At 41.9% G+C, this 23,389-nt stretch overlaps 1 protein-coding gene across 1 annotated transcript in view; it reads left to right on the top strand.

The window, feature by feature from the left end:
* LOC137551286 (vomeronasal type-2 receptor 26-like) overlaps window positions 1-23,389 on the top strand; it is a 62,810-nt gene that overhangs the window by 9,780 nt on the left and 29,641 nt on the right. Inside the window, exon 3 of the mRNA XM_068271336.1 lies at window positions 10,024-10,251. Coding sequence (XP_068127437.1) covers window positions 10,024-10,251 — 228 coding nt within the window. The remainder of the gene's footprint in view (window positions 1-10,023; window positions 10,252-23,389) is intronic.

Consider the following 23,389-nt stretch of genomic DNA (forward strand, 5'->3'; position numbering starts at 1 on the left):
CTCTGGGGGATACTTACCTCGGGAGGGGGAAGCCTCAGGGTCTCAATGAGGCTGCCCCAACCTCTTAAGCCTGCAGGAATCCAGCACTGGCTCCCACGAAACCTCCCCCGACAAGCTTGACAAGAGAAAATGTATTTACCTCTCCAGGATCCTGCACAGGCTCTTCAGGATCTTCATTCGGGCTAGGCAGAAATAGCTGAGCCTGATTGTATCTGCTCTACTGTGCAGGTGCAAAGGACTCACACCTGCTCAGTAGGGCAGATACAATCAGGTTTGGCTATTTCCTCCTTACCCAAATCAAGAGCCTCTAGTGCACCTGCGCAGAAGTAGGCAAATATTGACCCCGCTACACTTTGGGGAGGAGAGGGGGACAGCACTGGATTGCTGGGCCAGATGGGGGAAGCCTTGTTAGGATCCAGAGGCTTTCCCTTCTGAAATAGCTATAACAGTGAGCTTTGACCTGCGTGTGTCAGCTGCTTGTCTTACCATTTAATCTGTAGTAGAGATGGCCCGAACTGTTCGCCAGCAAACAGTATTCTACGAACATCCGCTGTTCGCATTTGCAGCCAACAGCGAATATTTGGCGTGTTCGACCCGCCCCCTATACATCATCATTGAGATAAACTTTGACCCCTTACCTCACAGTCAGCAGACACATGGCAGCCAATCAGCTAGCACCCCCTCATGGAATCTCCACCTCCTGTAAAAATGCAGTTGCAGTGGTCATATTGGATTCATTCCCTGGCTTCAGTGATAGTGAAAGAAGGGTCAGATTTGCTGCAGATAGGTAGGGAAAGCATTTGCAAGTCCTGTGTTCTTGTTCCTCACTGACTACTTGCTGAAAGCCCCCCAAATAGCCCTTTTGAGGGCTAGTACATCGGTCTCCTGTTTTATTTTTATTTATTTTTTTTTTGTCTGTGACACTCCACAGCCCACTGACACCCATAGCTGTGCACACTCTTGCTATTTGTTGCCACATTAAAGGGAACCTAAACTGAAAAGAATTTTGATTTTTCCTTTTAAAATAATGCCAGTTGCCTGACTCTCCTGCTGATCCTGTGTCTGTAATACTTCCAACCACAACCCCTGAACAAGCATGCAGATCAGGTGCTCTGACTGAAGTCAGACTGGATTAGCTGCATGCTTGTTTCTGGTGTATGATTCAGCCACTACTGCAGCCAAAGAGATCAGCAGAACTGCCAGGCAACTGGTATTGTTTAAAAGGAAACATCCATATCCCTCTCAATTAAGGTTCACTTAAAGTTGTAGACACAGAGTACCACTCCAGTGCATTATTTGTAGGATTGTAATGTGATTTCTACCCTTTAGGGATTAAAATACAACTTTGCGTTTACTCTGTAATTTTCGGTGGAACTTTTGGCATGGACCCTTCTCTGGCTGCCACGGCCCAGGTGTTAGACCCCTTGAAACAACGTTTCCATCACTTTTGTGACCAGAAACAGCCTTTGTAGGGTTTAAAATTCGCCTACCCATTGAAGTCTATGAGGGTTCGCCGAGTTTGCATGTTCGCAAACATTTAAGTTCGCGTTTGCTGTTCGCGAATGGAAAATTTGCCCTGTCCTGCAGCACATATCAGACTATCAGTGCAGTTCATTAAGACTAGTGTTGAGCAGAAATTTTCGTAATTTTGCGTTTACTTAGTTATGGATGTGAATACGAATTTGTAATTTCGTAATTGCCATACAAACCATAATTTGAAATTCTGTAAGCAAAATTTTGGTTTCATAATTTTGCGTTTCAGCGCAAATTCGCGTCTAATGCAAAATTTCATAACTTTGTGTTTTCTATACAAACAAAGTTATTTTAATTATGAAAATAGACGTAATTTCGTTTCTAATAGTAACTATGCACATTTAGGTACTGACTAAACTCAGGAAAGTCACTCATTGATTGCAATTACTGATTGCAATTACTGATAATGCAAAGGCCCCTGTACGTGCTGTCGCTTTAAATTTATCAGTAGGCTCTACCTGCAGCCACTTCTAAGACAGGTGTACTTTGTCAAGGTGCACTTAGCGGTCATACTGAGACACTTGGTTTTGGGCCTTGCAATAGTTGATTATGCAAAGGTTCCTGCAAGTGCTGTCTCTTTAAATTTTTTCATGAGGCTTTACCTGCAGCCACTTCTAAGACAGGTGCTCTTTGTCAAGGCGCACTTAGCGGTCATGAATGCTGAGACACTTGGTTTTGGGCTCCCGCCGGCGGCCGTTAGCCCAGCAATCATTGAAAGGGATTATAGATCCCTTTCAGTGATCAAAGCCCACCGCAGAAAAGCCGACAGCGTCTCATCAGAGATTTTTTGACTGTGGCCATCGTGTGGCCAAATAGTAAAACTACACCCACATCTGTTTTTTATTAAACAAATACATTATTTTATATTTATAATTAGCTGTTTACCTCCCACACCAAAAATTACCCAAATAAAATTTTTAATAAAAAAAAAAAATATATAATTAAAAAAAAAAAAAAAAACGATATAAATAGTTACGTGAGGGTCTGAACTTTTTAAATAAGCATGTCAAAGGAGTACATTAATATAATTTTTTAAATTATGGGCTTGTAAATAGTGATGGACGCAAATTTAAAAATGCACCTTTATTTCCAAATAAAATATCGGCGCCATATATTGTGATAGGGGCATAATTTAAATGGTGTAATAAGTGGGACAAAATGGCAAATAAAATACATGGGTTTTAATTACGGTAGCATGTATTAATTTCAAACTATAATGGCAAAAAACTGAGAAATAATTATTTGTTTCCATTTCTTTCTTAATATTCCTGTTAAAATGGATTTAGAATAAATTAATTCTTAGCAAAATGTATCACCCAAAGAAAGCTTAGTTGGTGGCGGAAAAAAACAAGATATAGATCAATTCATTGTCATGAGTAGTGATAAAGTTATTGGCAAATGAATGGGAGGTGAAAGTTGCTCAGATGCAAAAAATAAACAACCCATCGGGCTTAGTGGTTAATGACCAAGTTTGTGAGCTTTGCAGTCTTTGGCATCAATCATTTGCATTGAAATAAAATAAATCTGATTGGCTGTGGCTCCACCCCTTTTCTGAATTTGAACCCCAATCACCCAATGGCCAACTGTACCAGGTACAGGTGATTAACAGTGCAAGAGGCTTGTGCCATTAACAGTGCAAGAATGGCAGCAATTAAATATTTCCCTTAAAAATCAATAGGTGAATTTTGATTGGCTTTTATAGGCTCCACACACTTTTCTGATTATTGATCCCAGTCACCCAGTAACCAACTGTGCAAATTTTGAGAACCCTGCCATTAACAGTGTACGAATGGCTGCAGTTTACATTTTCCCAATTAAATTTGTATTTTTCTCCGCCCACTGATGTCCTGACATTGCTCGGGTATGTATTTGGCTGGTGTTGGCTGCGCCCACTTTTTCTAACCCTAACACACAATTACTCAATGACCAAGTTTGTGAGCTTTGCGGTCTTTGGCATCAATAATTTTTTATTGCAATGAAACAAATCTGATTTGTGGCTTCATCCATCTTTCTGAATTTGAACCCCAGTCACCCAATGACCAACTGTAACAGGTTTAATGTTTGTGCCATTAACAGTGCAAGAATGGCAGCAATTAAATATTCCCCTTGAAAATCAATAGGTGAATTTTGATTGGCTTTTGTAGGCCCCACCCACTTTGCTGAATATTAATCCCAGCCACCCAGTGACCAATTGTGCAAAGTTTGAGAACCCTACCAATAACAGTGTAAGAATGGCTGCAGCTTACATTTTCTCAGTTAAATTTGTATTTGTCTCCACCCACTGATATCCCCACATTGCCCAATTATGTATTTTGCTGTTGTTGGCTGTGCCCACTTTTCCTAACCCTAACACACAATTAATCAATTACTCAATAACCCAGTTTGTGAGGCTTGCGGTCTTTGTCATCAATAACTTGCATTAAAATGAAACAAATCAAACTGGCTGTTTGTGGCCCCACCCCCTTTTATCAATTTAAACCCCAGTCACCCAATGACCAACTGTACCAGGTTTGAGGCTTGTGCCATTAACAGTGCAAGAATGCCAGAAATTACATATTACCTTGAAAATCAATAGGTGAATTTTGATTGGCTTTTATAGGCTCCACTCACTCTTCTGAATATTAATCCCAGTCACCCAACAACCAACTGTGCAAAGTTTGAGAACCCTACCATTAACAGTGTAAAAATGGCTGCAGTTTACATTTTCCAATGAAATTTGTATTTGTCTCCGCCCCCTTTTTGGTTATGGGAATAAAAGGTAACCTATACTTTATTCCAGGTAATGTACTATGTGTGTGCCATATTTCAAACATCCAAACTTTCCCATTTATAATATTAGTAGGATTATAAATGGGAAGAAGAACAAGTACTTTCCATGAGAAAATGTATGCGTGATCAAACATCAAGTTTAACCCTAGCAAGTCTGGCTTTTCAAATCTGGCCTAATTGGCTATTCATGAGGCAATGTGCCTCATAGATAGATAGATAGATAGATAGATAGATAGATAGATAGATAGATAGATAGATAGATAGATAGATAGATAGAAAATGGATGCCGCTTTACATGTCTTTCATGGAAACAACGTTTCCTTCAACGTTATGCAAATTCCTGCGTCAGGTAACTGTTTGTTTCTGTCGGTCATATAGTTCCGGAAAAATGTCAATGAGGAAACTGTTGCTCTCGAACTTCACAACATGGCTGTGAACTATGTTTACCAGCATTGGGATACTTCGGCAATGTGCTGTCCGTTGTTCTTAGCCACGGAAACGAAACATAGTCATACAGTCTGCGCAGCACTATGCTGACTACATGAGCACTTCTGGTGTTTATGGTGGGGTGGCAGAAATTGTCGCTATGTCCCAAATACTTCCTGCAACTATCACCATTCACTTCAGAGAACGTCCTCATGCCTCTCCTCGAGTTTACAATCCCGGCCAACGTCTCTCCATCTCCCGGCTCTTTTGCGGCCTGTTGGATCATGGCCATTACGAAGTTCTCTTGCCTCTTACAATCACACGTGATGACGTTCTGCTGCCATCTATTGACAACATCGGTACTGAACAAGCACATTTCACACAGGACTTTCAATGCACCATTTGTTTAAAAACTTTCCGATTGCAGAGATATCTCAAAGCACATTTAGAAACTCATTCCACTGAACAAACACATGAATGCACCATTTGTTCCAAAACCTTCCGACAACAGAGATATCTCAACGCACATTTCAAAACCCACTCCACTGAACACACGCATATTTCACGTGATGACGTTCTGCTGCCATCTATTGACAATGTCAGTACTGAACAATAGGCATGGGCTTAAATTTGGTTTCGGGTGATCCGGATAGTAACTATCCGGATTTCACCCAGTAATGCTGTGTGGGCTGGGCAGGGGGGTCAAGCTTAACTATCTGACGTCTTCTTCGCTCGTCCCTCGGCACCTCCCACGATGCGTTCTAATGCACCGTCACGTGATTATAAACACTTCCTCCTTCAACCTGGAAGGAGGAAGTGTTTGTAGTCATGTGACGGCAGATTGGAACGCATCGTGGTAGGCACCGAGGGATGAGTGAAGAAGACGTCAGATAGGTAAGCTTGACCCCCCCTGCGCAGCCCGCACAGCATTACTGGGTGAAATCTGGATAGTTACTACCCAGATCACCCGAATCCGAATTTAAGCCCATGCCTGCTGAACAACCACATTCCACACAGAACTTTCAATGCACTATTTGTTCGAAAATCTTCCGACTGTAGAGATATCTCAACGCACATTTAGAAACTCACTCCACTAAACAAACGTATAAATGCACCATTTGTTCCAAAACATTCCGACAGCAGAGATATCTCAATGCACATTTCAAAACCCACTTCACTGAACGATTGATACAATGTGAACATTGCCACCAATGCTTTAAAACTACTCGCTCTCTCAAGAACCACTTACAAACTCATTCCAGTCACACCTTCTACCGCACATTCTGTAACAAACACTTCACAGCTCACGTGGATCTCCTCAACCATGTCAAAATACATATAACAAATATATTGGTAGGCAACATTTGCGACAAACACTTTAAAGAGGAACTCCAGTGAACATTTTTACTGTTGGCAGGTGATGTAGCTGCTCCATGGTTTTTTGGCAGTTGGAAACAGCTGTAAACAGCTATTTCCCACAATGCAGCAAGGTTCACAGACAGGAAACTGCCAAGAGTACGTATTTTTCTTGTGGGAGGGGTTTCACCACAATATCAGTCATACAGCCTGATGGTCTGTTTGTGAAAAGGAATAGATTTCTCATGTAAAAGGGGGTATCAGCTACTGATTGGGATAAAGTTAAATTCTTGGTTGGAGTTTTTCTTTAACGCACGCACATCTCTTACCAAACATGTCAAAACACATTCTGTGACTAAGTCCTTTCAGTGTGAACACTGCAGTGCTTTCAAACATCATTTCTTCTCAACAAACATACGAAAACACATTCCCAAAACACGATCTTTCAATGTGTACATTGCAAAACTTCTTACAAAAGCTGACATCTTCTCGCAAACCACATGCGCAGTCACCGCATTCAACTTTCTGCTGCTTTCCAAGAAGATACCGCCATTCCCGTCCAGGAACATAACATTGGCCTACCTACCGCACTATGTACTTCTTGCAATGCTCTTCATTGGCCATCAGAGGTCAACAAATCGGGACATTACACTAAGTGTTGTCATAACGGCAAGGTGTGTTTGCCATCCCTATCGCAACCTCCTGTTTTATTACAGACCTCTTGACTGGCAAGAACCCGCTGTCCTGAAATTACTGTGATTATATCAGGGAATACAACTATGCTTTAGCTTTTGCTTCAATGGGCGCCCACATCGCTCAACCACCTGGCCTTGGACCAGTTTTCAGAATCCACGGTCAAATTTATCACCAAGTCTCTCCTTTATATACCAATCCTAAAACGTCACCACAATACGGTCAGTTATATATCTTCAATTCCGCTAAGGCTACCACTCAACGTTTGCGAAACGAATGCAACAGCGCTTGCAAGAACATTTTGTTGATGAAACTAGACAAAATGATACCACAGATTAACCCCTTCGCTAAGTCTTACATGCAAATGCATGACATTATCAGTCACAGTAACTCTGTTGCTGCTGTATGAATGGTATTCATGGAAAAACAAAGTCTGGATATCAGAGGGTATAATGCCCCAGCAAAACACGTCCCCAGGACTTGATGCCAATTGGTGTTACGCGGTCCTGGGGCTGCCACCCTCCCAACGCCAATTGGTGGGGGACTGATGGCGGAGCAGAGCTCCATCATCCAAGCAGAGATGCTCCAGCAAAACACGCCCCAGGACTGCATGTGGAGCAGCCAACTGGCATGGAGTGGTCGTCTAATGGTTAAGGGCACTCTTTTAATTTTAATGTGATTTTTATTTTGAGTTAAACCCCACTTTAAGTAATGAATATGCCTTTCAAGCATCCAGAAAGCTAGACATTGCTCAGAATAAATTAGACACTATATTTTCGATCGTAGAGTGCTGAAAAGTTAATTTGAACAGAACGATGAAAAATTAATTCCTAGGAGAAAAGTTAGGAGAAAATGTGAATAAGGGCTTTCATTTGTTGACCTGACACAGTCATTCACCGATGTGCCTTGTCTAAAGACACATGTCTCTTTTATGCAATTCTGTCCTGTTTCTCACCATCAGCTGCTGTTTCTCACAATCAGCTGCTCTAGTGCCCCCACCTGGCTCTTGGTAGCGCTCACTGCAGACAGTTGAGACGCCTATGTCTCCTGAAGTCACATCCAGGTGTGGCTGCAGTCGAACTAGGCTGCTGGTAACTGCAAAGTGTGTCAAGCACTGATACAGTGGCTTACAAAAGTATTCGGCCCCCTTGAAGTTTTCCACATTTTGTCACATTACTGCCACAAACATTAATCAAATTTATTGGAATTCCACGTGAAAGACCAATACAAGGTGGTGTACACGTAAGAAGTGGAACGAAAATCATACATGATTCCAAACATTTTTTACAACTAAATAACTGCAAAGTGGGGTGTGCGTAATTATTCAGCCCCCTTTGGTCTGAGTGCAGTCAGTTGCCCATAGACATTGCCTGATGAGTGCTAATGACTAAATAGAGTGCAGCTGTGTGTAATCTAACGTCAGTACAAATACAGCTGCTCTGTGACAGCCTCAGAGGTTGTCTAAGAGAATATTGGGAGCAACAACACCATGAAGTCCAAAGAACACACAGACAGGTCAGGGATAAAGTTATTAAGAAATTTAAAGCAGGCTTAGCTACAAAAAGATTTCCAAAGCCTTGAACATCCCACGGAGCACTGTTCAAGCGATCATTCAGAAATGGAAGGAGTATGGCACAACTGTAAACCTACCAAGACAAGCCTGTGTACTTAAACTCACAGGCCGAACAAGGAGAGCGCTGATCAGAAATGCAGTCAAGAGGCCCATGGTGACTCTGGACGAGCTGCAGAGATCTACAGCTCAGGTGGGGGACTCTGTCCATAGGACAACTATTAGTTGCGCACTGCATAAAGTTGGCTCTTATGGAAGAGTGGCAAGAAGAAAGCCATTGCTAACAGAGAAGCACAAGAAGTCCCGTTTGCAGTTTGCCACAAGCCATGTGGGGGACACAGCAAACATGTGGAAGAAGGTGCTCTGGTCAGATGAGACCAAAATGGAACTTTTTGGCCAAAATGCAAAACGCTATGTGTGGCGGAAAACTAACACTGCACATCACCCTGAACACACCATCCCCACTGTCAAATATGGTGGTGGCAGCATCATGCTCTGGGGTTGCTTCTCTTCAGCAGGGACAGGGAAGCTGGTCAAAGTTGATGGGAAGATGGATGGAGCAAAATACAGGGAAATCTTGGAAGAAAACCTCTTGGAGTCTGCAAAAGACTTGAGACTGGGGCAGAGGTTCACCTTCCAGCAGGACATCGACCCTAAAGATAAAGCCAGGGCCACAATGGAATGGTTTAAAACAAAACATATCCATGTGTTAGAATGGCCCAGTCAAAGTCCAAATCTAAATCCAATCGAGAATCTGTGGCAAGATCTGAAAACTGCTGTTCACAAACGCTGTCCATCTAATCTGACTGAGCTGGAGCTGTTTTGCAAAGAAGAATGGGCAAGGATTTCAATCTCTAGATGTGCAAAGCTGGTAGAGACATGCCCTAAAAGACTGGCTGCTGTAATTGCAACAAAAGGTGGTTCTACAAAGTATTGACTCAGGGGGGCTGAATAATTATGCACACACCACTTTGCAGTTATTTATTTGTAAAAAATGTTTGGAATGATGTATGATTTTCGTTCCACTTCTCACATGTACACCACTTTGTATTGGTCTTTCATGTGGAATTCCAATAAAATTGATGTATGTTTGTGGCAGTAATGTGACAGAATGTGGAAAACTTTAAGGGGGCCAAATACTTTTGCAAGCCACTGTATGCATGGAGTTAGAAATGCTACCATTTGGGTAGATTCAATTGGAGGCTGAACTGCCAGACGAGTACACAGCTCAGCTCCTCATGTGAAAAAAGATGGAAAAAAAAATAAAAACAAACGGTTTCTATAAAATGCAATACCAGAAAGCAAGGTCTAATGAAAGCTGTAAGTAGAGTTGAGATGCAGGCTGGGACCGAGCTCTTCTTTATAATCATTTCTGTACTTTTTAAAATATTTTAATTCTCTGTTCTCATTAGTGGCTGTAAAATAATCCTCTCACACTCCCAACTTGTGATGCGCCTGTGTTTGAGACCTCAGGGAGAAGCATGTGATCAGTTTGATCATCTAACAAATTTTCAAGGTTCTGATTTGCTAGGATCGCTTTCTGCATTAGCACAGGAATGTGACCAGCAAATCAGAACCTTACTAATGTATCACCTGATCAGTCTGATCACATGACTTGTCATATAAATGGGCATGAGATAAATACGCTTATATTCTCTTTCTCTTCTTTCCTTAAGCTCATCGGCTATATGAAAAGAGTTAAATATAAAGATCACAACAACAAGGAAATATTTTTTAATGAGAAGGGAGAATTACCTAGTCCTTTTTATATTGTAAACTGGATAACATATGCATACACACAGAACTTTACAATCGTTAATGATGTTGGTAAATTTGATGGAGCAGCACCTGATAATAAGCAACATAATATTTCCCTGGAGTTAATTTCATGGAAAAACGACCAGGTGAGTTACTATTTTGAAAGCTGTGGAAGTGCGTCTTTCTTTTGGTGGCAGCCTACTTGCCCAACCAGCAGGCATGGTATTACGGTGCCACTAAAAGGTCAGCACACCTGTAGTTCTATGACACACTGTTTGTACACAATCAAAGATAACAGCCACACTGCACAACAATTAGTTAATTAACCACATATAACAAATGTATAAAATGAACCTCCACCTAAGGGAGGTTTATGAATGCTGAGGGCTCTTGGGGTGTGCAGCGTGGATTTACATACCTTTGGTGGGATTCTCTGTAGCCCACCCACCTATAAAAGGAGATCCATCTTGCTGTTTCCTGTGTCACAGAATTTCAGGTTAAAATACCTGCACTGATTACCCAACAGTGCATACCTTGGTAGTAGTATACCATTCATATGGCTGGGAGATGTAATCACATGCCCTCGACATGCACTCCGGTGGCACCTCCGAAGGTTGAATTAGCCGTGATGTGACATCATCACGGGTACTTCAACCTTCAATTCTGAAGTACAGGGAGAGTGAAGACTGATGCCCTCATATAGACAGGGGGCTACGAAGCAGCTTTGCATAGGTACGTAAACACACACTGACAACACCAAAAGGCTGCAGCACTTGACAACTGCTCTTTCGGGAGATTTATTTTATATATTAATTTAGCTCAAGAGCACCCAGTTACTTTTATGCCTTTAACCTCCTTGCCGGTTATCCCGAACTCAGTTCGGAGTAACCTGCGCAGGAGGATATCTCAGGCCTCGCTGGGCCGATTTGCATAATTTTTTCTTGCACGCAGCTAGCACTTTGCTAGCTGCGTTCATTTACTGCTCCTAGCCGCTGATTCACCGCTAACCGTCGCATCGCACCGCCCCCCCCCCCCCCTCCAGACCCCTTGCGCAGCCTGGCCAATTAGGCCAGGCAGCGCTGAGGGGTGGATCGGGATTCCCTATGCTATGACGTCCCGACGTTGATGACGTCATCCCGCCCCGTTGCCATGGCGACCGGGGAAGCCCAGCAGGAAATCCCGCTCTCAACGGGATTTCCTGCTTACTCCGATTGCCGGAAGCGATCGGAGTGGATGCGGAGCTGCCGCTGCTCAGCGGCTATCATGTAGTGAGCCCTGGGCTCGTTACATGATTTAAAAAAAATAAATTAAAAAAAATGTGCTGCGCTGCCTCCTTGCCGGAGGAATTAGACCGGCAAGGAGGTTAAATCACACCTGAACTCTTGCACAGCACACAGTGAAAAGTCTCTATATCACATATAATTGCTAAAGATATTCACTGCATTGTGCTCTGAGTCTATTCAGCTAGACCAAAGGGTCAAATTAGCTTTTATCATTAGTTGTGAATCAGAGCACAGGGTTCTCTGCCTGTACAGGAAACACTGAGGTTTAACCCAGTGGTCCCAGGAAAGTGATACTAAATTGAACCTTCCATTTTTTTTTTTTTTTTTTTTTTTTTTTGGTTTCCCATAAATTGTATTGAAGATTTTTTTTACCCTAAAGTTTATAATGCTGTGTTGAATCTTTTAGGGCAAAGAGGAAATTTTGAGTGTAGATCCACTTTAAAGTGCATTAGTGTTTAAAGATCTCTAGACAGCTCAAAAAACATCCAAGTCTGCACAGCTGAAGTACCAGGATATTCTGATAATAATAATAATACCAATAATAATAATAATAAATTAATAATAATAATACTAATAGCCACATAAACTAGACCAGCTTGTAACTGTGTTCTCAGAGGCAAGTGTTACCAAGAGCAACTTACACCAGTCAACATTCCACAAAGATTGCAACCTGGCCTATACCAAATAGAATATTTGAGACATTTTTTCTCTTTTTTCTTGTTCGATGAAAAGCTTTATGAATGCATCTGGCAATACCCAAAATAATACATACATCTATGGATGAGCAATCGGAGAATTCCATCATCTACATATAAGTCAATACTGCCAACTTTACCGGTTTACTGCAAAACCCACATACCGGTACATGTTATCTTGTAAGAATAATGGTTTTAAATTGGTAAAATTACATTTTGTTGTGGTTGAAATTAATTTGTATTGAGTTTCCATGTTTTGTATAAATTAAAAAAAAAACTGATAGCAGGGGGTCCCCTCACCCAAGCCTCTTTAAAGCTCTTACAGGGTAATATAGGCACAATTCTCATTATATTCATCTTTATTAACAATTTTGAACAAGGTTTAGCCACAATTCAGAGCCTGGAATGCTTGAGGCTCAACTCCCTGAGGTACACCAGCATGAATGGTCCAAAAATGAAATGGGGAGAGCCAGTTCCAAGAAAAAACTCCATGCAGATGTTTAAAGTTGGGAGAATGTATGCAATATAGATGTGCAATATGTTTTTATGGTTCAATAAATGTCATATGGTTTTATGCTATGAGAGGCCTTTTTATTGAGGTTTTATGTTGACTGCGAGGAGGAGGCTAGCCTTCAAGAAGTGAAAAAGAGCTTGCCAGAGAGGTGGGGGATGACCCGGTAACTGTCCCAAAGCTGCATCTGACCCGCCAGTGGGTCTGAGTGGACGGTGATTCCAGAACCAAGGGTGTGGTGGAGGCTATATTATCTGGAGAAGCTATTTGGATTGTGCAATAAGGATTGTGATAAGACCTGTATATTAACCGTCCATATTGCATATTGCTTCCTGCAACTTATACTGTATACTGAGTGTGGCAAATTGAAAGAGATTGGTGGTGTGTGATCACACCTGTGTGGCTCTACCTCTGTGTGTTGGCTTATGTTTTTGAAAGAGGAGGCGAACCAAGGGATCACACCATACACGGACAGTGTATACGCATATTATATATGAGTAGAGAAGCTTGCACACCCTCCATTGTTAGCGCGCTTGTGTTGAGTATTATGTCTGAAACTGTTCAGTTTTGCAGGAGTTACAGTTTTTTTTTTATCAATACATTTTTTTTTATTGAAAAACGTCTAACGTACAGAAATGCATAAAACAAACATTTTGTACATGCATATATAAAAAAGCACAAAAACAGCTTTGTTGACAGTTGACCTTATTTTGTAACAATCAACTAGTTATATTTATATAAATGCATTGTAAGAAAGCAGTATAGTATATAAGCCATACAATAGTACTATGACCAGGTTTAGGTTGACCATTTCCTTACCATTCACTTGGCCCTATGGGCTGGTAAGGCGAATTAGTCATATCTGGTACCTGTGGATGCTCAAATCAGTGAGTCTCTATGCCCTTGAGGATTCTTGTTGATGATTTATACTACACAAACAATTGTGGCTGAGGAAATATACCAACATCAAAATAAGTATCAAGATATTATGATATATTGCTTATTTGTAGAGATTTTAAACCAGCTTAACTTAAACCTTAATTCTACCTTAGCAAATGGTAGATAAACACATATAAAGTTACAAACACTATAAACTATCTTTACTGCAGCTCTCATAGTTAAATTGTTATCACTTGCGCAGTCATGTCTAAAAATTGTTTCCAATTTGTTACAAAAAATTCAGATTTAATTTTAGATAAGGCGGCCTTTTATTTTAGTTTTAGTTCTAATGACAGATTTTGGAATGCCAATGATTTAAGATATTCAATCGATAAAGGTTCCTTGTTTTTTACAATTACTAAGATTTATGTGTTGGGCAGATAATATTATTTGACATACTAATGGTCTATTTCGTGAGTGAATCTGTTAAATTTTTAGTAGTAGGATGGCTAAATGCGGGGTTAGTTTGAATCTTGGACTACACATACGTTGGATTATAGAGTCTACTTCTCTACAAAAGCTTGACACGATAGTGCATTCCCAAAACATGTGGATCAACATATCGACTTTTTCAGAGCCTTGTCAACATAAAGGAGAAATGTGAGAAGGCTGCAATTTTCCGAGGTGTTAAATACAATCTTGTTACAATTTTCTGAAATTGTTCCCAGTGGAGTATGCTCGCAAAAAACCCTGTGGGAATGGAGTATTTGTGAGACTTCTATTGGGCATTGTAGGTCATGTGACCATATGTGTATGTACGTCATTAATGTAGATATTTTAGGTGTGTTTATTTCATTATACCATTGGGATCTGCTACATTTACTAATTCCTTTAGTATTGAGTAAAATAAGGATTTGGCTATTTTTTTCAAGCATTTGTATTCTGTTTTTCTTGCGCAGATTGGCTATTCTAAGATGTGTAAATATTAAGTTACCCTCTAACTTATAGCAAGATTTAAGATTTTGGTATGTTTTAATTTTGTTGCCATCAAATAAGTCATTGACATGTCCAAGACCTGCTACTACTAAAGATCTTACATTAATGTCCGGTATCTCTGACATTGTTAAAGGAATTCTAGGGGAGATAGTTATAGAGGCATGGTGAGGATGCTTCACATAATGTTCCCAAGCCATCAATGTTGTCTGAATAGAGGGTAAAACTGTTTTGGGTGGTTTGTAACCTAATAAAATACTGCATAAAGTGTTCCTTGTAGAAAATTTAAGACATGTTTGTTCAAGAGAGAACCACTTTTTATCTGAGGGGTTGGGCCACCATGTTTTAACAAAGTCCAAATTTGCAGCATAATAGGCCTCCATATTTGACAGTCTCATAACTCCATACTTTTTTGGTAATGTCATTGTTTCATATGCTACACCTTCCAAGAAAAAGAAAAAGCCATCCAGGGCAAAGTATAAATAATCAAAAATAAGAAATAAACACTGAATCGGATCTCCAATGAAATAATCCAAATCTTTATTACAACAAGCTAGGTAAATTAAAAACAGTTTAAAAAGTGAAAAAAAAACCCCAGAGGCTGCCATTTATAATGGTTAAAAACCCCCACTATGAATAATTAATAAATAGAAATTACAATACAGACTGAATCTATATCTTCCTGGTCACTACAGGCGCTCAACGTGACCAATACAGACCCCTAAAAGTGCTCAGAGTGCTAATAACAAAAGTGCCAGTGCTTCAAATAAATTAATACAGGAAGTACAGCAATCTTGTGTGCATGCCCACGCCCCCACAAAACCATGCGGGCGTGTGCATACACACATATGCGTGAATCAATACCTACACTACCATACCATCACTCAGTGATATATATACAAAAATACAAATAATAAAAAGGAAGAGCAAAGGGGCACATGTGTGCATGTCCACCCCAGCACAAAAAAGCTGGGCATGTGCATACACACCGGTCCCCAATTGCAAAAACCCCAACAATATGTGCAATATAAAAAAATCCCCAACACAAAATAAAAACGTTACAAGATGTGTGCAAAACTGCATATGTGCAAACAAAATCATTCACATATACTAAGAATCAATTAATCCCGCCCTACACTTTCAGTATCCAATAAATAATGTGCCATATACCTGTGAATCGCCTGCTTGCCAGTAGGAAGATGCGTAGGGAGCCCGGGGAGATGCCATGCGCGGCCGCTGCTTCTATTGTTGTGGTTTTTGCAATTGGGGACCGGTGTGTATGCACATGCCCAGTTTTTTTGTGCTGGGGTGGATATGCACACATGTGCCCCTTTGCTCTTCCTTTTTATTATTTGTATTTTTGTATATATATCACTGAGTGATGGTATGGTAGTGTAGGTATTGATTCACGCATATGTGTGTATGCACACGCCCGCATGGTTTTGTGGGGGCGTGGGCATGCACACAAGATTGCTGCACCTCCTGGGTATCGGTTGAAAAGGGCGCCTGAGCTGCCTGTATGAAAAGGGCGCCGCCATAGACATCAATGTTATTTCTGGAAATATGGGTTACAAGGTGTAGAAAAGGGCACTTGAGTTTTGATATGGGCTATGCCAGGCGCCTTTTTTTGTAGCCGAAGTTTATATGGGCTACACCAGGCGCCTTTTTTGTAGCCGAAGTTTATATGGGCTACACCAGGCGCCCTTTTTTGTAGCCGAAGTTTATATGGGCTACACCAGGCGCCTTTTTTTGTAGCCTAAGTTTTTATATGGGCTACAAGCGCTGGAAGCCGAATTATTTCATTCCCTCACAATCCATGGCGGCATGGAGGGGGAATAGTAATTAACACATCCCGGAGTTTTTTTGTAGCCAAAGTTTTTATATGGGCTACACCAGACGCCTTTTTTGTAGCCGAAGTTTATATGGGCTACACCAGGCGCCTTTTTTGTAGCCGAAGTTTATATGGGCTACACCAGGCGCCTTTTTTGTAGCCGAAATTGGTATATATGGGCTACACCAGGCGCCCTTTTCATATAAACCCACCTCCTGTATTAATTTATTTGAAGCACTGGCACTTTTGTTATTAGCACTCTGAGCACTTTTACGGGTCTTTATTGGTCACGGTGAGCGCCTGTAGTGACCAGGAAGATATAAATTCAGTCTGTATTGTAATTTCTATTTATTAATTATTTATAGTGGGGGGGGGGGGGGAGGTTAACAATCATTATAAATGGCAGCCTCTGGGGGGGTGGTAACTTTTTAAACTGTTTTTAATTTACCTAGCTTGTTGTAATAAAGATTTGGATTATTTCATTGGAGATCTGATTCAGTGTTTATTTCTTATTTTTGATTATTTATACTTTGCCCTGGATGGCTTGTTCTTTTTCTTGGAAGGTGAAGTGTATATATGAGTGATTGTCACAGGGCCCAATAGAGGTGCACATAGATGCAAAGATATGGTAGTGCTCATTTTTTGGTGTGTATTGTTTCATATGCTATTCTTGGATATCTCTCTTTACGTATAAATTTGCTTATTACTCTTTTGAGCTCTTTGAAGTACTTTTTTTTCAAGGGGATATTTAGGGTACGAAAATAATAGAATAATTTCGGAACAATATACATTTTGAAAGTGATCCTTCCTGACCATGACAATACGAACTTAGACATACTTTGACATTCTTTTTTGATCTGCTATCAAAAATTATTGCTGTTAATATTGGGACTTGTAAACCAAATGTGGATAAGGTGTTACATAGAAAACCCCGGTGTACTCTGCCGAATGCCTTCTCAGCATCCAAGGTTAGGAGCAGAGAAGGTGTCTGACAGAGCTCAGCAGACAACTGAAGTGACATGTGACATGATGAGATAGACAGGTGTATATACAGTGTCAAATACACAAATAACTAGGCTGTGTTCCTTTTTTTCTTTCTCTGCCTGAAAGAGTTAAAAATCAGGTATGCAAGTTTCTGTCCGGGTCAGACTGGGTCAGATTATAGCATAACCCTCACTGATAAGTAATTACAGCCATAAAACACTTTTCTGTCAGTAAATGGCTTCTGAGAGCAGGAAAGAGATAAAAAGGGTCAATAATTCTTAGATTTGAGCTCTGACATACTACAATGAAGGCATCATTGAGCAGAGACAATGAAACAGTAAAAACTTAAAAGCTAGATTTTAATATAAAATACAACTTTGGGATATCTAAAAAAAGTCATTTTTAGGAGACTGAGGATAGATACAATTGTTTTTCTCAACAGTTTATTTTCACCTCGGTTGTCCTTTAATGATATTAATCATGCCTCTGGTACCATCAGGCGCTTGTCTTCCCCTAGTGAATCCTACTTGGTCCTCAGAGTGTAAGTCAGGTGTAACCTGCATCAATCTATACTGGCTAAAAAATTTGCATATAGTTTGATGTCTGTGTTTAGCCAGGATATTGGCCTGTAATTGGAAGGGCATTTGGTAGCGTCAGCCTGTTTGGGAATGGCTGTAATCGTAGCTTCAAGAAATTCTTTCGGTATAGCAGCCCCTGTTCCTAAGGCATTAAATAACTGGCATAGATGTGGGGCTAGGGACTCTGCAAATGTCATGTACTATTCATTATTAAACCCACATGGTCCTGGTGCTTTATTCCTTTTGAGTGTCTTGATGGTTTTCAGAATTTCATTAAAGAGACTCTGCAACAAAATTTACATCCTTATTTTTTCTATCCTTTAAGTTTCTATACCTGTTCTAATGTGCTGTGTCTAACTGCAGCCTTTCCTATTTGCACAGTGGCTGTATTATCTCTGTTATATGATCTAATCTTCTCTCCTCTGTCGGCTCTGTCGGGCTGAGGCTGGAATGTGTGGAATGTGATGTGCTGCTTGTGATTGGCTAGAAGCTATACACACCCTTTCCAGGCCCCCTGCACACTCTGCATGACTCACACACTCGGCTCTTCTCAACGTATCACTTGCTTTGTCTTTTGTTTGTAAACACTGGATAAAAATGGCAATTACAAGCCAGGATTGCAGCAGGGGGAGGCAGACACAGCACAGAGGGGCCCAGGAGAACATAATTAATAGAATGGTATGCTTTTTATTGTAAGAATTTTAGAGTACAGATTCTCTTTAATTGGAGCATTATGTTTTTTTAATTGGGCAGGACTCACGCAGGGCAGGTCTATGCTTGCTAGTTATTCTTGTGTGGGTTATGACTCATATGCAATTCACTTTTCTCCTGAGTTTTCTCCTAAGTGATCATTGTTTAACTTCTTTTTCAAATAATTTTTCAGTACTTTGTAAATTCAACCAAAAAGTAGATAAAACATGCCATAAAAATTATTCTGAGCATTTTCTTGCATGCTGGTGGTTTTAAAAGCCTTTTATTTATTTAAGGTGTAAAACTATCACCTAGGACAACAAAAATTAGAAGACAAATTGAATTGGATTGTGTCCTTTGGCCCATATGCAATTCATTTTTTCTGCAGAGTTTCCTCCTAGGGGATCATTTTTCATCTTCTATTGAAAATAAATTTTCAGCACTTGGCAAATAAATAAAAGTACAAAAAAGTTGGCGAACAAGTACTATACAAATTATTTTGAGTATTTTGTTTGTAATTCATTTAAATTGCATTTTATTGACAAGATTTGATAATATTACCGAGCAGAAAACTCAGAAGTAGAGGTGAATTTCATATGGGCCTACGGCCTATATGAAATTCACCTTTTCTCCTGAGCTTTCTTCAAGTTGATATTTTCACAACTTGTCAACAAAAAACTTTTTAAAACACCAACAAGCAAAAAAAACACTCAAAATAATTGTGATAGTTCTTTTTCACTACTTTTTGGTACTTTTTCAATCAAAAAGTGCTGAAAAATAATTTTAAATACAAGATGAAAAATTATCTCCTAGGAGAAAACTCAGGAGAAAAAGTTAATTGCATATGGGCCCATGTGTTATTTTTCTAGGTGCATCCTTTCACTCAAGTTGATGTTATGGCAATTGAAAAGGTACCACAAAAGTAGGAGAAAAAGTACTATCAAAATTATTTTGAGTATTTTCTTACTTGCTGGTGATTTAATTTGTGTTTAACTGAAAAGTGTAAAAATACTGTGGCCCATATGCAATTCACTTTCTCACCTGATTTTCATCTAGGTGATATTTTCACACCTTGTCATAAAATGCCCTTTAACCCTCCTGGCGGTTTGCTAAAAAATCGCCAGGGGGCAGCAAATTTTGTTTTTTCATGTAGCGAGACAAAGTCTCGCTACATGATAGCCGCTGCTCAGCGGCATCCCCCCAGCCCCTTCGATCGCCTCCGGCGATCGGCGATCAGGAGATCCCGTTCAAAGAACGGGATCTCCTGGAGGGCTTCCCCCGTCGCCATGGCGACGGGGCGGGATGACGTCACCGACGTCATCGACGTCGTGACGTCAAAGGGGATTCCGATCCACCCCATAGAGCTGCCTGGCACTGATCGGCCAGGCAGCCCACGGGGTCTGGGGGGGGGGGCGGCTGCGGCACGACGGATAGCGGCGGATCGGCGGGTAGCGGCGGCGATCGGGCACTGCACGCAGCTAGCAAAGTGCTAGCTGCGTGCAGCAAAAAAAAAAATTATGCAAATCGGCCCAGCGGGGCCTGAGCGGTGCCTTCCGGCGGCATAGCCCGAGCTCAGCTCGGGCTTACCGCCAGGAAGGTTAAACCCCCTAGCAAACAAGAAAATACTCAAAAAAAATTGTTAGTACTTTTTCAACAACTTGTAGGTACTTTTTCAATTGTAAAATGTTTAAAAGTTATTTTAAAGAGAATATGAAAATTATCTCCAAGGAGAAAACTCAAGAGAAAAATTAAATTGCATACGGGCCCTAGTATGTCCATCTTTTTTTTTTTCTCTCTCCTATCAAATGGCTAACCTTAACCAATCAACCATAATGGAAACCCCCTTTTCAAAAGCCAGCACTGCACTTTCCCAATAAATTCTTATTCTTCCTAGTAGAACAAGTGCCCCAGTAAAAGATTAATCCCTCCTAGAATTCCTGTTTCTGTGGTCTGCCGGGTTATGTGCAAAATATGTGACAAAATATTTATTTTTATATATCTTTAAAGGAAATCATCTTTCATGAAAATCTTACAATTTTAAATACATGTAAACATATACAAAATAAGAAGTATATTTCTTCCAAAGTAAAATGAGCCATAAATTACTTTTCTCCTATGTTGCTGTCACTTAAGGTGGCCACTAATGATCCAATCTTTTTCCTCCAATCCTACCAGATCTATGTAGTAGAAGAGTAAACTGAGTGAATATATTGTATAGATACTATAGGCAGTCTCTTATATTACATAGAAATGGTAAGATTGGATGAAAAAGATTAGATTGTTAGTGGCCACCCTTACAGTAAGTAGTAGAAATCTGACATTACCGACAGATTTTGGACTAGCCCATCCTCTCATGGGGGGGGGGGGGGTTCTCAGGGTTTTTTTAATTTTATTTTTAAAAGCACTTAGTAAATGGCAGTTGCTCCGTCCATCTGCCAAAAAAGTGTGCAGCCAACACTGAGGCTAGAAAAAAATGGGCGTGGACAGAACCTGCGGCGCGTAGCGCCGCGGCAAAAAATGGGCGTGGCAATGACCGGATAAGGGTGGAGCTAACTGTAATTTAAAGTGATCCCGGGGTGAGAGTGATATAGAGGCTGCCATATTTATTTCCTTTTAAACAATACTAGTTGCCTGGCGGCCCTGCTGATCTATTTGGCTGCAGTAATAAACTGAATTACACCAGCAACAAGCATGCAGCTTAATCTTCTCAGTTCTGACAATATTGTCAGAAACCCCTGACCTGCTGCATGCTTGTTCAGGGTCTATGGTTGAAAGAATAAGAGGCAGAGGACCAGAACGGCAACCAGGCAACTGGTATTGCTTAAAAGGAGAGAAATATGGCAGCCTCAATATTATTCTCACCTCAGGTTCCCTTGAAAAGTGCAACGCAAAGACAGTGGGCCCAAGTTTTGGTGACCCTTTCCCCAGAAAATTCACATAATTGTGCAGGTTTTCTCAAGAAAATACACATAATGTGAGCAGATTTGCCCAGAAAATACATTCAATCATGTCGGCAGATTTGCCCAGAAAATACATTCAATCATGTCGGCAGATATGCCCAGAAAATACGTGCAATGATGTCGGCAGATATGCCCAGAAAATACGTGCAATGATGTCGGCAGATATGCCCAGAAAATACGTGCAATGATGTCGGCAGATATGCCCAGAAAATACGTGCAATGATGTCGGCAGATATGCCCAAAAAATACCTGCAATGATGTCGGCAGATATGCCCAGAAAATACGTGCAATGATGTCGGCAGATATGCCCAGAAAATACGTGCAATGATGTCGGCAGATATGCCCAGAAAATACGTGCAATGATGTCGGCAGATATGCCCAGAAAATACGTGCAATGATGTCGGCAGATATGCCCAGAAAATACGTGCAATGATGTCGGCAGATATGCCCAGAAAATACGTGCAATGATGTCGGCAGATATGCCCAGAAAATACCTGCAATCATGTCGGCAGATATGCCCAGAAAATACCTGCAATCATGTCGGCAGATATGCCCAGAAAATACCTGCAATCATGTCGGCAGATATGCCCAGAAAATACCTGCAATCATGTCGGCAGATATGCCCAGAAAATACGTGCAATCATGTCGGCAGATTTGCCCAGAAAACACATGCAATCATGTAGCAAATTTGCCCAGAACATACATGCAATCATGTGGCAGACCTGCCCAGAACATACACGCAATCATGTGGCAGACCTGCCCAGAACATACACCTGCTAAAATAAATAATAAAAAAAAACATTTACTCACCTGCAGCAGCAGACCTCCTGTCCCAGCCTCCATCCGGCGCGCAGCTCCCATGGGTGGTTGGGTGGATAGGTAGCCTGGTGGGTAGGTAGGTAGGCAGCCGGGTGGGTAGGTAGGTAGCCCTTAGCCGGGTGGGTAAGTAGCCTGGTGGGTGGCTGGGTAGCCGGGTGGGTAGCCTGGTGGGTGGCTGGGTAGGCGGGTGGGTAGGTAGCCTGGTGGGTGGGTAGGTGGGTGGTTAGGTAGCTGGGTGGGTGGGTAGGTAGCCTGGTGGGTTGGTAGGTAGCCGGGTGGGTAGGTAGGTAGGTAGCCTGGTGGGTAGGTAGCCGGATGGGTGTGTAGGTAGCCGGGTAGGTAGCCGGGTGGGTGGTTAGGTAGCCGGGTAGGTAGCCGGGTGGGTGGTTAGGTAGCCGGGTGGGTAGGTAGCCGGGTGGGTGGGTAGGTAGCCGGGTAGGTAGCCAGGTGGGTGTGTAGGTATCCGGGTGGGTAGGTAACCGGCAGGGTGGTTAGGTAGCCGGGTGGGTAGGTAGCCGGGTGGGTAGGTAGGTATCCGGGTGGGTAGGTAGCCGGGTGGGTGGTTAGGTAGCCGGGTGGGTGGTTAGGTATCCGGGTGGGTGGGTAGGTAGCCGGGTGGGTGTGTAGGTAGCCGGGTAGGTAGGTAGCCGGCAGGGTGGTTAGGTAGCCGGGTGGGTAGCTAGGTAGCCGGGTGGGTAGGTAGCCGGGTGGGTGGGTAGGTAGCCGGGTAGGTGGGTAGGTAGCCGGCAGGGTGGTAAGGTAGCCGGGTGGGTAGCTAGGTAGCCGGGTGGGTAGGTAGCCGGGTGGGTGGGTAGGTAGCCGGCAGGGTGGGTAGGTAGCCGGGTGGGTGGGTAGGTAGCCGGGTGGGTGGTTAGGTATCCGGGTGGGTGGGTAGGTAGCCGGGTGGGTGGGTAGGTAGCCGGGTGGGTGGGTAGGTAGCCGGCAGGGTGGTTAGGTAGCCGGGTGGGTAGCTAGGTAGCCGGGTGGGTAGGTAGCCGGGTGGGTGGGTAGGTAGCCGGCAGGGTGGTTAGGTAGCCGGCAGGGTGGTTAGGTAGCCGGGT

The sequence above is a fragment of the Hyperolius riggenbachi genome, chromosome 1 (assembly GCF_040937935.1).
Source record: "Hyperolius riggenbachi isolate aHypRig1 chromosome 1, aHypRig1.pri, whole genome shotgun sequence".
Lineage (NCBI taxonomy): Eukaryota > Metazoa > Chordata > Amphibia > Anura > Hyperoliidae > Hyperolius > Hyperolius riggenbachi.